Consider the following 18,627-nt stretch of genomic DNA (forward strand, 5'->3'; position numbering starts at 1 on the left):
AACTTCGGCTTTTTTTTAAAACTGAAATATTCATTGCAAACATATGTATCACTTATGGTCTTAAGTCCTAAACCACTAGATCTCCGATGGAAGGAATTCTAAATATTCATATTTCCCACCAGCAACTACATTGTGATGCAGAACCTTATTTGAATTACAGTATATTGTCACTCGTGTGCTGACGAGTAGCCTATACAGTGTACAGATAACTCATTTTCAATATCTTTTGTTGTCCCCAACAACTTCAAAGATAAAATTTTACGAAATCAATTCATTTTTTTGGTGGTTGTAGAAATTTGTTCAATCAAACTTTATGGATTCGCTGAGGTGTTCCTACCATCTTCAAACATGAATACAGATTCTTGGGAAGGACTTAACGATCACAGGTAGTACACGAATTTTTTCATGCGGGATACTGACTCGGCCTGTACATTTGAAGGGGGTTAGACATCGCCATATTGATAATACGTCTCGGCTTAAGATGGCGTACGACTTGGCTCTGGCTACTTACCGAAGTAAACTGCGACCTCACTGCGCTTACAGACTAGAGCTTCTTAATGAACATTTTTTTTAAAGTCAATTTAACTGTGCATTGTGTTATCTTTATTGGGTTCTTAAAATTCACAGTACACATTATTTTGATAGTGTTGTAAACTTGAACTGGAGATACGATGTAAACACCGGCATTTATTTAAATTATTTAGTACTAGAACCGTACATAAAAATGAGCCTATGTCACTCTCCAGCCCATAAATTATCTCTATGCAAAATTTCTTGGCGTAGCAAACAAACACTCGCTTTTATAATATTAAGTTAGGATGTGCAAACTATAAATCGATTAAAAAATACAGTGACATCTACTGGTGTACTGAGGTACTACGATGCAGTCTACTAAATTCCTTACAATAGCAAAACGTAACGTAATGGCTTGAAAGCTATTGCTCGGCAGACATAGAGGAACGACACTAACAGTTTGTATATCTATGACACACATTACATAAAATTAAGATTTATTTTTTTTAGACAAAATATAGCCTATGTCCTTCCCCAGGATATAATCTATCTCCTTGCCAAATTTCATTACGATCCGTTCAGCCAGGAAAAGGTAACAGACAGACAGAGTTACTTTCACATTTATAATATTAGTAAGGATAAAGTAATTGGACCAGTGTTCAAGTCTCAAACCCTGGGGTTTGTCGGGAATGCGACGGGCGGGCTGCGACACTCACTCGAACAGAACCCAGATGATGTAGTAACAAAGGCATATACCCAGCGACAGCACCATCACCAGCACAAAGACCAGGCCCCAGGGGAAGAGGCGGGCGTCGGCGGGGGAGTCCTCCCAGTAGCGGTCGCACGTCAGGTACCAGCACACGGCCCTGTTCAGCTCCTCTGCAACACATTGGGAGTCCCCCGCATGACACGAGCGAAACACCTTGCTCGTCAGGCACGGACAGGAGTTACTAGCATTCATTTGTCGAACGAGAGATAAGGACGCCAGCGCGATCTCAAATGAATAAATGCCCGTTTCTGCATCCCGAACCCTCGGCAATTTTCGGTGGTTTATTCCCACTCTGCCTTCGGTAGTACCTCTTATCTGTTTCTGCCTTCTTTTTTTATTTTTTATTTAGACATGATGTTAAATCACGATCTCCAGCTGAATACAAAGAAAAACTCCCAATCGAACATAACATTACACTGATCAAGTCTGTTAAGTCCTTTTGACATTTCAAAACACAGTGTTCACATACCAAAATATTAATTACACTTATAAGGCTAACTCCTAACCTTTTAAGTCTGCACGTCTGTTTAGCCGTTACGACAACTGAGCAGTAGAAAAACACAAGCAGCGTTACGAGAATTCCGTAGCATCGCTGCTGCGTCATTTCTACCTCTCCCCTTCCGGCCGCTACAACATGCATGTAGCATGCTCCGCTACGTACCTTCCTATTCGACCGCCAGTGCATGCGTCGCCGCTGACGCACTCTCGTCTACCGGTTCCCCCGCCACGTACCTAACTGTTCCCCTCGTGCGATTGGAATTTTCGGAACGCTCGAAAATTGAAGCTCCCTCAGTAGAGTAGACTTACTTCAAAAGGCCGATGTTAAACGACTAGACAGCACAGAGAACTCCACGGAAGGAATTAATAAAGGCACAGACGAACGCAGCGGGCTGACAATGGTAACAAGAACAGGAAGAAAAAAATGTGAAAACCCAGCAATGGCCAAAAATATTTTAATCATGTTTTCCCACCGGCGAACTTGTAAAAAAAACTAATACTATGCGCATCTATCATAATTACCATTGCCAACACTTAGCTTTTAAAAAGAGTTAGATGTTTCATTAGCTCACGTAGGTTATCAGGAGGAAAATCGGTGTTGGGGTGAATACTGAAAAATAATTTTTACGTACTTTGCAACAAAACAATTGTTCCTGTTCAAATATCTACTACAGACATAAAAAGTGTGTAATTTTATTAAATTCCCTTCACACACTCACCCTTTTTTTTTTTTGTGCTATAAAACATTTTTTACAGTGGTACATTGCCTTGCAACACATTTTTTTTTCCTGTTTGGGGAAGAATTATTTACGACAGCTTTATAAAATTAATTGTAATAGCATTTCCAGCCATACCTCTGAATTACCCTACTTCAGGTACTTCGGAGAATTTTTTATGATTTCAAAACAATGTGATGAATTAGTAGTCTCCTACTATGAACAATTTTAAATGTATGATCATGATTAAAAAAAACTATACTGTCCACATACTCAAAAAGAATTTAAGGATATGTAATTTTTTTTTAATAATGGTCAAGAGCTATACACCTTTTTCTATACTTGCTCATATTAAATCATTTTTTACAATATATTTTTCAACTATGCATTATCTACAATTTATAAATGCATATTTCTAATCAAAGCGTAGATAAGGCATTCTTGAATAAGCACCATGTATTCTGTGCTGCACTCAATAGTTGCTACTTGTGATTCTTATTATACTCTACGCACTAAGAGCACATATAACCAAAAAGCTGTCAGCTCATTATAGAAGACACCACATCGTAAGCTAGTCAACTGAACTACAGAGTAGCGTACGGGAATTCTCACTTAACTGCTACCAAAAAATATATACAAGATGTGTTCGCACATACGTAGAGACCTGAAAAATATAGCTTTTAGTTTTCTATTGCATAAAGTGAGATTAAGCTTATTTTAGATACAAGGAAGCAAGAATGTACCAGTTATCAACTTTAAGCATTTTAGAATTGTTTCAAGGACACAATTAAAGAGTAACTCAAAACAGTATGTATTAGATAAGTGCATGCGCGAATACTGCTTTGTTGTTTCATCATGTGCAGCACGAAAGAATGGCTCCTTTCCCCAATCAGTAGAGGGTGAACTTGTAAACTTTATTCGGCAACAGGATGGAGTCCCTGACCGTTGGATTGATCGAGACCTTTTTCGCTGGCCTTTACGTTCTCCTGACATAAAGCCAAGCGAGTTTTTCCCTCTGGGGCTTTATAACAGACTGTGTCTACATTAAGCCGCTACCTAATGATCTGCCAGAGTTGAGACTGACATGTTGACCAAAGTGTGGTAAAAATCGGAATTTAGGTTGGATTGTGCCGTATAACCAAGGGTGCACATATTGGACATTTGTAAGGAAAACTAAATTAGTTTACCTAAAATTTTATGTATGATATGTTGCAAATAGCCAAAATCAAACTGTTATAATATAGGGGAGGCCGGGGTAAAATGAGACCAAAAAAATATATTAGATTTATTTCTAATCTTATGTCATACTCAACAAACTAAGTGAATCTTTCTCAATTCTTTTGAAATATTTCCATTAACAATTTACTGTGAAATTATTTTTTTGAAAATTTATAAAAATCGGTGTCTCTTATTACCCTATCAGGGGGAATAACAGACATACCTTTCACTGTCCACAAAAACACTGTATAAAATGATTGGGGATATAAGAGACATATTCAGAAAATTCTAAAGCTCCCAATTTTTTGAAATAAAAAATATATGTGCTGGTTCTCAAACTACATTAGAATGAAAAATGCTTTCTGAAAGATGGTTTCTAAAATTCATTTATGCTAATAAGCAATAACCACCATTTTAAAGGTTCAAAGGAATGTACAGAATCAATACATAAGCTTATCAAAAGTAATTTTGATATTTATTTTTTGTGAGTTCCAAAAACATACTAAAAATAGATTGAAATACAGAACAGTTTTATTTGAACAATTATTTTGTACCTTACAGTTAACTGTTATAGTGTCCAATGACAAGTAAATAATAAACAAACATCTAAAAAGATTGTAAACTCTTTTGTAACCTAAACTTAGCTCAGTTTACAATAAAAAGATTCTGCATACTGCATGCCTAATGTAACCTGATAAGTCATATTAAAAGATAGGACCTAGCAATAGAAAATTAAGGCTTATAAAATTAATAGTCTGCCTTTTTTAAAAAACTTTGCACTGAGTTTTCCAGGCCTAGTTTGAGCTTACTTTTTGAAACTTTTCATGAGTTTGCTGTACACCAAACTTATTTTTTGTAACTCCCCTTGAGTAACCTGGAAAGGACCATTCCCCTTTAAATTTATGGGTTACGGGTCCGTAGAACACGTATTTAGATGTTATTGTTTGTATATCATCATGAGGAGGCCAATTAAATCCATTAAGTTCTTTTTTCAAGAACTTAACCTTACTAAGTCCTTCATCTGAAAAGTCAATAACTCACCCAATGTACAAGTCCAAATAGTATTACTCAGCATAGTACAGTTCTAGTCTAGGAACAACACTACTTGGATGAGATTCTTCAGGCGCACTGTCGTCCGATGAAGAAAATAATTCTTCAAGGCATGATGGCGAGTCTTCATCTGTTTCAATAGGCAAATCATCACTAAGTTCAGAATCAGAGGATGAATTTGCAGATTTCGGTTTAGGCCTAACTGATTTCTTGCGTACTGTAACCTTAGACTTTGACTTGTCACTTTCTTGCTTTTTTCCAGATTTATTCCTTTCCGTCTTCTCATTCTTTTTATTTTGATTTTCCTCAGACTTTCTAATCCTTTCCATGACCTTAACTGATGTCAGGATTTCACCCTTTTGTTCTGAAACTTTCTTCCTCTTTCCTGTTAGGCCTACTTTTGGTGTGGATTTCATTATGTTTTCAGTAAGTTTGTACCGAATGAAACTCTCAAATTTGGTTTGATGCTGACCATAACGAACACCCTGGTTGACAGTGGAGAAGCCAAAATCTCGCCTATGTTGTCTGTTTCTCTTTCTTGTTCAGCAGAATCAAGGACAGTTGAAGTATGAAGAGCTTCAGACACATCTGTATTTGCTGTAGGTCCATTTTGAGAAGCAGGCCAAGGAGTACTTGCAGTTTCCACCGTACATTTGTGCGTAGGCGAAACAGGCGGAGGTCTAGGTGCACTGGGAGATGTCTCTGGTAAAACTCGTGAAGCCTTAGCTTTTTCAATCGCATTGAATCTCCGAAGTTTTATGGGGTTATAGGCCTCCTCAGGAAATTTGCTTGCGTCTGCAGGAAAGAGCCCAGTATGAAGAAATCCGGAAATCAAAAGTCTAGGTGGGAAATGTTCCTCCCAAAGTCTCTTAGTATTTCTGGAGAACTCTTCTTTGGGTAGCGGAGTGCCAGGGTGAAGTCTGTTCCACTACACCATCAGAGTATTCCAAGCTACTTTCAGGGGTTTAAATACTGTCAAATCTAATGGCTGCATGAAATGTGTCATGTTAGGTGGGAGATTAATCAAGATCACATCATTGTCATAAGCCATTTTAATGAGAGGATAACTCACATGAAATGCAACACCATCAAAGAAAAGGATTACTTTCTTGCCATTGCGATGTTCCTTTGAAGGGATGTGATTCGGAAAACCAGTTTGCGAAAATGGAGCCCTCCATCCATCCTTTTTTTTTTTTTTTTGGACTGTAAATGCTGTGCATGGAAAGTCATCTTTTGGAATCCAGGTACTCCATACATACGTTCCCCAGAAGATTATGAATGGTGGCATCTTTGTGCCGTCTGCTGCTCCACATGCTAGTACAGTGGTGTTTGATTTGCCTGATCCTGCTATATGCTTCGAAACTCTTTTCGTACCTTTCTTAGCTATGACGCGAACTTCGCTGGGATTGTGTGAAAATGAGGTCTCATCACAATTGTAAACAAAACTACTGTCTGTTTTTGTTATTTTTTCTTTTGCGTACAGTTTCTGGACATCTTGGTAGAAGCCATTCACTATGAAAGGGTCTGTTCCTCTTACACATTTGTTGCTCAACTGTTCACCTATTCTGATTCTCAGTTGAGGATGTCTTTTGAAAAATAAATTGAGCTAGTCATAAGATGGTTTACTGTTGTGCCATTTGGTATTCAATTTGCTGTGCTCAACATATTCTTTCACTAACTCCAATGTTTCACTTCTAGTTAACCCTTCCCCGTGAACTGCACACACTTCTAAATATTTTGCCATATCTGCTTCTTCATCTTCTGAGATTTCTTGTTTACACCCGCCTCCAATTTTTTTTTTTTTCAGGGTTCTTATAATGTTTGCCTAAAGTTGACACAGGAACATTAAATTTTTCTGCTGCTGCTCTTATTGGCACTCCTTTCTTTACTTCTAAAATTGCTTTTTTCATGTCCTTAGGGTCAAACTGACACTGAATGTTTTTCTTTTTATAATGTCTTGGCATTGTGTAAATTGTCTTTTCACTTTTACATTGTTAGTTCACTTAGTTTTCTAATAAACAGACCTGAAACAATAGAAAATAATTCTGACAGGGTAATAAGAGACCAGTGTCTATTATTACCCCTACTAAATCTTAAATTGGGGTTATAAGAGACATGCCCAGAATTAGCAAAATAAGAAGGTTTTGAATAACTTCACAAATTCTATATCATATGTCACAATCTCTGTCAAAAAGGTACATATCACTTTCAAAAATCTTAAGAAATTAACACAACTTTTTTTTTTTTTTTAAATAGTTGCGAAATTTTGAGTTAAGTTTAAAGTAAACATTTTTTTTCTTCATGTCATTGATGAAGTAAAAATCTACACAATAATTACCAAGCAGGTAAGTAATAATAAATTAAAGATGTTGAAGTAATTTCTTCATATTTTTAAACTTATTTTTATTGATATTTAAGGTGACATTTTGCCCTTGTCTCTTAATGACCCGGCCTCCCCTACCATTGAAACTGGGGCATTCCTTATGGCCATCCTGTACATAAGGAATAGAAAATAATTCCCCTGTTAGCTGTGCTAAAAATTAAACATAAATGTAACAAACAGTTGAAGTCACATGTGTACACAAATGTTACAAAGCGTTCATCTTTTCAACATATTTAAGTTACCAAATATTAGTTTAAGTTGTTTCAAAAACTAATGTATCAGATTATGTTTTGATGATCACACAGTTGGTATGGTTCGTGAGTCTTTATGCTATCACTGTCCACCAGCCAGCAATAAGGATCCCACTTCAAAAATAAATAATAATTATTAGTGCTATACACAGGTTTTTTCGTACAAATTTGAATATCATTTTACGAGTAATGCTTTAGGATCTCTTTAACAAAATAAATCCAAGAATGGCATGGAAACATGTTTAAAGAAATTGTGAATTTAACTTTTGTTTTTGTTCTGGATAGAATTTTGAACTTTGGGTGATATATATATATATATATATATATATATATATATATATATATATATATATATATATATATATATATATATATATATATTGTCGCGTAGCTCAAAATTATCATTAATTTATTTAATTAGTTTATTTGTTGAAAATACAATTTTAAATTCTTTTCGCTAGTTCGGGACTTGGTTTCCCTCACGCTAAGATGGGGTAACACCTTTGTTGGATTTGGGTTTGCGGGGGGGGCTGGAAGAGTGCGAGTCTTGCACGTCTTTGTCTGGGAACGCAGGCGTGACCGCGTTTCAGCCAGGCCAGCTGACACGTTGTTTGCTGCAGTTCCAGAGAAACGCGGCGCAGACTTGTTTGTCGTTTTTTTTTGAGGCCAGCTGAGAGCGCAGATTGTGCGCAGTCGCCGTGCGCAGGCGAGTGTCGCAATCTAGCGGCCGGTTTTCTGACTACGTGGGCAACCTGGCGCGGCCGACCGCGCGGCCGGCTTGTTGTAATAACTTTACGTGTTTGTAAAACACAGGAAAACTTCCCGTCAGGATGTTTTCCCCGTAGGGGTTTTGCGGCCAAGAAAATAGCTTAAAAGAGATGTAAAATGTTTTCGGGGGGCGGTAATCCTGTGGAAGGCTGTCATGCTGCCCGGCCGCGCGGCGACTTGGTAATGGTTAGGTGAGTGCTATCGGAAATGGCGCCTGAGTGATGCCGGACTCTTAGCCTTCAGTGTTTCTTCGTAGTTAACTTTAAAAATTCTCGTTTGGTGTATTATTTGCTCTTATAAATAATTTGTTCTTAGAAACTTAGTGGTTTTAACGTGTAATACGTTGAGCACTACCGTTCCCTTTTTATTTTCAAGTATAACTCGGTAATTTGTTTGCATCACGATCCTTGTCTTTTCATGTAAATGATGACGTTATAAACTTAAACTAAATAATTTCTAAAATCCGTTTCAAGGTAGTGGATGTTCTTAATAAATTTTAAAAATGAAGTTGTGGAAGAGCTAATGAAGCTTGGTATCACTGGGTGGCCTGGAGGAAATTATTACGATTATGTTAATGTGTTAGTACTACTAAGAAAATCTTATATATGGTTTATTGTTTTTCTGTCGGAATATCTATAAGGCTGGTAGCGGACATGGAAGGTGCCTCATTATTTGTCAGCTTTATTTAATTGTTATAAATAAATGTGATTGTTCTATTGTTTTTAGGTTACTCTTATTTTTTTCTCAGTATCCTGATTTTCTATTCTTGTATAAGAATACACCTACTAAGATTCAATCCTCAGTGAGATGCTCTATGGCTAGTTAATGTTTTGAGTTTCTTATGTTCAGAGCTACATTTTTTGAAGAATTGAACCCCCCCTCTGAAAGTGAGACGTGACAATATATATATATATATATATATATATATATATATATATATATATATATATATATATATATATCAAATTTGTACGAAAAAACCTGTGTATAGCACTAATAATTATTATTTATTTTTGAAGTGGGATCCTTATTGCTGGCTGGTGGACAGTGATAGCATAAAGACTCACGAACCATACCAACTGTGTGATCATCAAAACATAATATATATATATATATATGTGTGTGTGTGTGTATATATATATTAGTTTAATCAAAGGGAATTTTATGTTCTCAAAACAGAAAAAATATATATTTTTTTTTTATAAAATCATTTTTCATTTTGGGATAAATTAAACTTACTTTGTCAGGTATCTACACATAGACTGCGCAACTCATTATTTAGCTATCATACACACAAAAAAGAGAAGATTATTTATTCATTTGGACTGTTGAGACAATATTCTCGAAGGAAAGAATTTCAAAACAATTATATTTCCCACTAACAACTAACTATGTTATAACGCAAAGCATACCAGATATAGTGCTAATGCTAAGTTGGTAGCACTGGCAGCTAAAATTCACTGGCGATTAGCCTACGGTGTGAACATACAACTTCACTTCTGTTCCAGTACAACTAGCTTCAGTGAATTATTCAAAGCATTAACTCATTTTATATGCTTTCCAATGGCATGAAAACACAATCAATACAAATTTATGTATGTATACATCATAGAACTTCATTCTTCTAATCTTGGATTGCCAAGCTGCAAATACAGGAGTTCAAGCTGTTAAATAAACCTTGCTAACAACAGCAAGGTTAGTTCTACAACAGGTGAGAAAGAATGAACCTTAACTATAATGACTTCACCATTTTGTGTCACACAGCCACTCCACGGATTAATACCTCCGTGGGCCAAGGAGATGGCATAAATCTGCACAGCATTCTCGTCCGCGCGAATCAGGCTGAAATTTCAGCATTCCAATTTTGCACATTTACAAAACCACCAAAAACATTCTTACACAAATATTTTATCATGGAACCACTAGTTTAAACTATGTTGGGTGTAAAACAGCTTCACTGAAAGTGTCTACCACAGCAAAGTTTAATTGCACCGATTCCCTATTCACCAATAGCCTTATCCTTCTGCTTCGCTAAACAACAATAACTTGGTATTCTCTAAGCACCATTGTTATTGAAGTATAACTTTGAAAGACTTGCTTACACAGCATTATTGCCATATGAAATATCACTTTTCATGTAAAGAACCAAATGAATGAAAGAAGTAACATGTTATTTAATTTATTCTCTGGCACATTTTTCTGGGTCCCATTAAAATCACTATTTTTTTACATACTGTGAATCCACTAATAAAACATTTTTTTTTAATGCTGATCAATCTGTAATGAGTAAAATATCACTTTATATTTTTTTTTGCAAAAATTTCTAAGATTTCTTTCAGTTTCAATATTATCAAGCATTAATTTTTACAGAAAATGAGGTAATGACTACTTTCCCCCCCTCCCCCGCCAAATAATAGTTATTTTAATACTTATATCACTTTAAAATTTGCACGAATTATTCAGTGACATTTCTAATGAGATTCAATAAGCGTCACTTAGGTGTGACGTATACAACAAAATGTAATTACAACAATAAATACTATTATCATGGTTTTATAGGTCAGTTACCAGTAAACGCCTCCTTTGATGCATTTAAGGTAACCACAGAGCAATGAATTGCTCTGAAAATATTCAATGTTACTGATATCAGGCACGCATTTTACATGCACACGCCAGGATTGGTTGGTTTAAACCAGAAGTTTTCCTACATTATGTTGTTTTTTTTTTTATAAATACAATATCTTTATTTTTTAAATGAAAGGTATAATTCCACTCTAATATAAATAAAAGTTTGCTCATTAATGTTTCTTGTGATTAACTGGAACAAAAAATAATTATATACCAATCAAGCTTTTGTCATATAAATTAACGAAATAAGTTGTATAATTTATGCCCAGATAAATACTCATTTAAAATATTAAATAGTTGATGCTTATTTGAGGGAAATCACCATTCCATTCTGTGGTTAAGTCTCAGTCAGATGTGCAGATTTGCTGGACTTCAGATCTTTGATGTTGTAACTTTTCTGGTTCAACATGAGTGGCAGAAAGTGGGATTTTGTACAGCTTTCATTTGAACATTCTGAGAACCAAAATTACGTTCAAAAAAACAACATATTTTAAACCTAAAGAAAAGGTTTTTTTTCCAACAACGGACGGCGCCTAGATCCCACAAACCATAGCCTAGTTGTCCAAATTAATGTAGAATATAAATTTCACATTGTGATACCGGCTTCACACATAACTATACCTTCAACATCCTTGAAATCTTGGATGGACAAGTTTACTAGGAGCCCAGCTATGCAGTCTCTGATTAATATCTGCAAAAAAAAAAAAAAGATTAATCATTTCATGTTGAACATTAGAACCTATGTAAAGATTGATGTTTGCTTAGCATCTTCAATTGGCAGATTGGCCAGTGGTATGAATAATTATCAAACAATTGTTAGTTTTATTTTAAATCTTCAGCATTGTACTTAACATAACTGATCTTCTGTGATGACTGTATTAAAATTATAAAATTTTAATAGGACATTTATTTAACTGCATTAGATTTGTTTACAAATAGCCCTAGATCTTTCAAAATTAATTTTTTGCACTAGAAAGGTGTTATTTCACCCCACTACTTCATTTCCCATTCCGCTTGCATCGCAGGAAAACCTGTGGTACAGAAACGGAGGAGACAACCAATGAAGTTCCAGATATTAATTTCATTATTTTATAAATAAAATATGTTTTCAGAACATGGCACAGTTATAACTTCATGAAAATTAACGACAAGAGTACTAATAACACACTAGATATTCTTGAACTTGAAACAAACATGGCTACCACCACAGCTTCTATTGGTTGCACAGAGCGGCGTAGCGGAAGAGACAGCAGTATTTGAATTCTTATCTAATAACGCACACCCTTTCAACATGTGAACATTTGTGGAAAAAAAAAAACAACTGTTGTTCATAAAAAAAAGTAGAGAGAGATTTATTTTGGTACTTTTGTACACTCTGCAATTTAAAAGACTTTTATTAGTGAACAGTTTCTGCTTGTTAAGCAGCAGTTACATAGCGTACTTCACGCATGTGTGTGCTATCGATAAAAACTAAATTTAGAGTTTGAACCATCGAACAGTTTTAACCAGGGGTTCTAATAGCCTCAATGTGTCACAATAGCAGGTACACACATGTATGAAGGACGTTATGTAACTGCTGTATCGTAATGTAAAACTATAAAAACTCAGGTAGGAAATTGCTGAAGTTGCGTACAATGACTTAGGCTTGTCCCAAGCTCTCTGTTCTACGCCGGCAGATAGAGCTAAGTCCAGCACAGTAGGTTTTTTTATTATATAATAATCACTATAGCATTAATCAATTGGTACATTCTTATAGAGAAAATCCTTGGCAAATAATTGGAGGGGGGGGGGGGGGGAGTATGTTTATATAATAGTGGCTTCTGGTATATATCTAGATGTTTACAAATAAACTTTAAACAGCCAGCGCTCTATTATTTCTTCCACAGAATCATCCATACCTGTAAACAGTTGCCATGGAAGACTTTCCAAGGAAACTTCCATCCTTTGATAGGACATTTAATCAGGTTTGGTTGCTATTATTTGTAATTTTTCACAAAACGGCACAAGCGTAAACAAACTCCAATAAACATTCCGCCATAACGGTTTTTTTTTCCTAAAACAATTTCTATCGAAACGAAAGAACACGGAAATTCGATATATCGAGTATAATCGATGATTAAGGAAATATCGATGCATCAAATATTAAACATCGATGTTTTCGATACATCGATGTATATCGAGAATCGCTATTATGAGCCAGTCCTCGACTGCCTGCTATTGTAGATATTTGGGGTAATCCGATTCCGTTTATGTGAATATCTTGGTTTCTAGATAATAATTTTTTTTATTCTTAATAATTTTGAATATCCAGAAACTCAAAGCACAGTTAAAATTTACATTTACATACTAACATTAAAATTGGTCCCAAAGATTGCAACGAAACAAAGAAAAATTTCCATATTAAAAATTTTACCCAAATTACATGCAATCTTTATCAATTAATTCTACATATACTAAAAAGCAAACGTGATCTCAAACCATTCCTATAAACGCACATTTTCCTAATTAATATTTAGTATACTTTGTAAATTATTTCGATTGAATTGTTAACATGCCATCCTTTCGTAACAAGAAAAAAAATTTTCACATATAACATAATAATTTATGTATCAACTCTAATTCTCTGTTTTTTAAAATGTCATTCCCATGGAGTGCCAAACAAAATTCTTAGTGAAACTCACGGTTTCTTGTGAACTAATGACGCTAGTAGTATTCCAGCCCATGATTAAAAAATATTTATATGCGAGTTTTGAATAAAATATTACATTATTACTAATTCCGTCTCCATTTTTTGAAATATTTTTGTAGATTACTATTTTTTTCATTCTTTTCAGTTATTGGTAAATACCTTAACATTCGTCCACATTTGTAAATTAAGTTTAAGTGGTGCGAGAGAATGCTTCGCTCTGGTATTACACCAGATTGTAATAAAGGTTCAGGCTTAAAACTGTCCAGTTTTTTTTTGTCAAAAGAAAAAAAGTTTTAAAATTAATTGTTTCATTATCGTGACATAGTATGATTGTTGAATCTAAGTTCTCGCATTCTGCCAGCTTGGGATCGATACCAAATAGAACCTAGTTTCTTTTACTTCTCGCAATATTAAATATATTTCAATTGTTTAATTACCTACACGATTGGTTGAGGCTTTGAACTAAATAAAAATTTATGAAAATAATCCACTCGGCTTTCTATTTATTATCAGAAGTAACATTAATTTGTTTCCATAACAAATCGCTGAAGATACGTAGACAAATGCTGTTCATAACTGTAGAGAATGTTATAAAATATAGGAAAAATGTATAGTAAAGGCCAACTATAGAAGACTTGAAAAACCTGCCAGGGCCATGTACTCTGAATGCACGAAAGAGTGAAAGTATGTATTAGAATAAAATGGGAATATAACGACAACAAAACGTTACTATTGAAGGGCAAATGGTTGGATCACAAACCACGCTTGACAGTAAATATAATTACAAAATTTCTATTTACTATAGTAATGCTGATTTAAATCAAACATTACTAAATTGAATATATGCGTTTAAATATATTGAATTTCTGTAATTAATTGTTTAGTATTGCGAGAAATAAAAATGTAAAAACACTTCACACCATTATAGACGAGGCCCTCATATATAAGCGCCTTTGTAGTGTTAACCATCAGTCAAACTGTGTGAGGGAAGTGTCACCTTGGTACGAACATGATTCATTCAAGACTGCACACAGTTGCCCTCACTTATACTGCTGATCACGAACATCGAGAACTCTTGCCGCGCCTAACCTCGGTTCCGGACTTAAGGCAAGCCATGTCCAGTTTACATGAGTACAAATAAAAATAATAATATAAAAAACACTGCTGTTCTAATTCAGTAATTTGTCAATCGGTTAATAAAGCATCTCCGGTTTCTGCAACAGGTTAGGGGGCTCTGCCAGCCACGTTATGAGGTTCCACCTTGAGATGGGTTTCTGTGTAACCTGTGAACTACTTCACAGGGCCTATCAGTTAAAGCTAATCGGCACCCTTGGCAACCATTTACAGGCAGAGAACACCAGCGAGTAAGTGAAGTAAAATTCTTAAGTTTATACACATAATGTTATAATAAATATAAAGTATATTTTATGAACTACCGTAACTTTTTTTTTTACAAATTACATTTAAAAAAAAGAGCAGAAAATTTCTGTTTGTTTCCATATTGTAACAAATGTAATTTATTCCTTTTACTAGTTGTTGTGTGCTTAACTGGTAAAATTGATCACCTTTGTACTTTCTGAACCCACTGCACCTTTGGGTCAAGGATGTTACGGACCTTGGGCATAAAGTGGGAACCTAACCTGGGAACACCACATAACTTAGAAACGTCACAACTTATAAAATTCTAAGTTGTGACAGCACCCCATCCAAGCTAACCTCGCAGCGCAACTTGAGCTTGTGCAGCTCCTCGGGCTTGCAGTTGGCCTTGAGCCGCTGCAGCTCGCCCAGGCGCCGCTGCTGGGTGTCGGCGGGGGGCAGCGCGCTGTCCACCATGCCGCACGTGTCGTTGCCCCGGGGCGGCGGGCGGCGCCGGGGGCGGGCCGGGTGCGGCGGCGGGAGCGTCTGGGCGCCCGGTCCCTGCAGCAGCACCCGCGCCAGGTCCCTGGGCCCGGACAGCGACAGCGCGGTGCGGTGGGCGGCCGCCTCGCTCCACACCTCGAGGTCCGTGTTGACGCGGGCCGCCGCCAGGGGCGCCTCGTCCTCCTGGCTCAGCAGCACCTCGCAGCGCATCATGTCGCAGTAGTCGGCCAGGCACACCGCGTCCTCCGCCTCGACACACACAGCATCTACGTTGTGATGTGTGCATGGGTACATCATACGCAGGGGCGTAGCCAGGGTGGGGTTTTAGGGGTTCAAACCACCCCCCCCTACCCCCATTAGCACCAAATCATTAATTAATTTCTTATTCATCACTCAAACAAATTTCATATTAAAATTAATAAAATTTTTACCATTACAATATTTATTTAAGTACCGAAATCTGTTAAAATAGCACTATTTTACACCTTAAAAATCCAAATTTTCCCGGGGGGGCGCATGCTTCTTAACACCCCCCACCCCCCATACACAAATCCTGGCTACGCCACTGATCATACGGGAAGTGATTTCTTTATTTTTTTTTTTACGTGACAACGTCTAATAAATCGATGAACGCCGGCTGCACGCACGAAAAAAACTGTCCCCGTTACGCTTATTGCACGCTTGCGCCGCACCTATCTCTCTTCCACATAACGGTTTATAAAGTGAAGTGAAAAGGTAATGTGATTTTCATTGCTTATTACAGCAACAAATTTCGGCAATTGCATTTTAAAAATCTGATTACTAGTATATAATTTCAAGTATTTTTATATTTTACTATTAAAATAAAAATGATTCAATTTTATTCATAAAGTATGCAATCATTTCATCAATGTTTTGTTATGATGTTGTCACGTTAAACTATCGTCCGTAAACCGACTTTACAGACAACCAATTTTTTTTCCTAACCTAACTTAAAGCTACGAGTGTGTGGGAGGAGTCTGGATAGAAAAGACTCGGGCCGAATCCTATACGTGTTAACCATGCAGTAGAGGTTTCATGCATCATGTACTAGGAGGGGATTGGCCAATCATGGCTGCGATTGGCGTCATGACTAACTATGCTAGACTTAAACTAGATAAGTTGGGCCCAAGGAAAACCCTGGGCTCTTTCATGCGGAGTGCGGGTTGGTTACAAAAGCTATTATGCATAAAAAAAATTTATACAATTTTTAAATGATTCAAGCAATGGGGAATTTGGATTTTATATAATTTATTGGACAACAGCCATAAAATACTTATTTACCACAAAAATCGTTTGCTGAAGCTCGCAGTCAATAATATCAGCCCTTAGGTCCGTGGTCAATCAGGGGAGCACGCCACAAATGTTTTGTTATGGGAAACCTACGGTGTTCGCCTGTGTTGTCGAAAATATCTGTTTCTCATCATCGTTGTGTTGTATATTTGCTGCATTGTCCAAATTTTGTTGTCTGCCTGCATTTACTGTTTTATGTTGAAACTGTCTCGTTGTTGCTAGCCCAATGTGTTCGTTTTTTTTTTGTTATTACATTTTGCACGATTTAATCAATTGCTTCCACGGGATTCTTGTGCTGTCTGATATTTAAGTTTGAATGTGTTCGTCGTTGTATTGTCCGTAATAAGCTGATCTATGCAATTTTTTTTGTTGGTTTATATTTATGAATTGTTCCCACGACAAACAGAGCAAAACTTCAACGATGTTTTTGTACATGGTGAGCAGTGACAAAGTTAATGACCGATGTTACTTCGTTCAAATTAAGCTACACAGAGTTTTTTTTTTTTACAACATCGCACCAATTTGAAGTTTTCACTTCACAATTACATAATTAACGGCTAGTATATTCCGTCTCGTGTCCGCATTACCAGATTATTTTGTTTCGAATCCCAGGATGGTCCTAAAGTAAAATGGCTCTATGGTGTCTAACCACTGAAGTGTTATTGTTCTGGGTCGTCAGCACCAATATAATTCACTGCATTCATGGTTGAAGTTACACAAAATAATTTAACTTTTACAATGTTGCACTTCATAAATATAAAATACGACTCATTCATATAGTGGTATTATCACAGGAAGACTCCAAAATGTTACAAGAAAACACTTGATAAATTAGGCACACAATGCGTAGTTGCTAACTATTCTTATAGACATGAGTCATATTAGTAGTCTCTTTTATAAATTGTTACTTGGCTGAATTCGGCCGGTACAGCAAGTTTGTAAGGTAAACTAAATGGTCAAGTGTGATTTGTCACCACCGTGACTCAAAATTAGCAATTGATAGAAAATGTTGCTGATCCCAATAGACCTATGCATGGGTGTATTAATTCAAACTATTCCATCTTGGAGTCGGCCATTGACGTAAATAGAGACACCTTCGGGCATTAGCTTGGCGGAGTTCAATTTACGCTGTGGGGATAAGCCCTATGCAGGAAAAAAAAAAAGGCCCAGGGACGGGTGGTGAAAAATATTTAAATAAAATGGTTCTGGAGAATAAACACACCCATTTTTTTTGTTTAAAGTTAAATAATTTGTTTTATTATATGGCGACTTTTTTATAACTTAGGAAATTCCTATCACTGTAGGTTTATTTTTTTTCTTAGTAAATTTGTGAAAGGTTAAAATATGGTTTGCCAAAAAATAATAATAAATATTTATAAAAATAAATGAACAAATTTAATGAAGACTTTTTGATAAAATGAAAAGTGAAAATAATAAATATTGAAAAAATGAATACACTTAAATTAAATTTATAATTTATTATTTTCTTTTAAAATATTAAATAATCAATAATAAATATTTAAAATTAAGAATCTTAAAATATTTAGTACAAATTATATCATGTATCGGGGGGCACGGCAATGCCCCCGCCAAGTCGAGCGCGAAGCAAACACTGCCATACCATCCTTTACTGGAACCATTTCGCCGCATATTCAGGCCCCTATTTGAGAACTTCTAGATAAGACCATAACGCAGATATTTTCGTCATCCAGTAAGCTATGAAATCACATACTCAAAATAAAATTTCAAGTCTGTAGGTCATTTAGTTCCGAAGTTAAGCGAAAGCAAAGTTTCGCATTTATGACCATCAGAATAGAACTAGTACTTCCCATAAACTCAGAGAGCTGAAATTTGGTACAGAGTTAAGGTTTAATGGCCACATAAAGGGAAAACTATAAAAACTAGGGAAATCGAAGATCTGGAGTACCTGGTGACCCTTATTTGAAAACACAAGAGCCCAACCAAACTATTAA

The 18,627-nt window shown here is 36.0% G+C and overlaps 1 protein-coding gene across 1 annotated transcript in view; it reads right to left on the reverse strand.

Moving 5' to 3' along the window:
- LOC134540653 (uncharacterized) overlaps positions 1–18,627 on the reverse strand; it is a 73,263-nt gene that overhangs the window by 8,115 nt on the left and 46,521 nt on the right. Inside the window, exons 4-6 of the mRNA XM_063383527.1 lie at positions 15,200–15,592; positions 11,416–11,485; positions 1,230–1,392 (exon numbers count right to left, since the gene is read on the reverse strand). Of these exons, the coding sequence (XP_063239597.1) occupies positions 1,230–1,392; positions 11,416–11,485; positions 15,200–15,592 (626 nt within the window). The remainder of the gene's footprint in view (positions 1–1,229; positions 1,393–11,415; positions 11,486–15,199; positions 15,593–18,627) is intronic.

The sequence above is a fragment of the Bacillus rossius genome, chromosome 17, assembly GCF_032445375.1.
Source record: "Bacillus rossius redtenbacheri isolate Brsri chromosome 17, Brsri_v3, whole genome shotgun sequence".
NCBI classification, from domain to species: Eukaryota; Metazoa; Arthropoda; class Insecta; order Phasmatodea; family Bacillidae; genus Bacillus; species Bacillus rossius.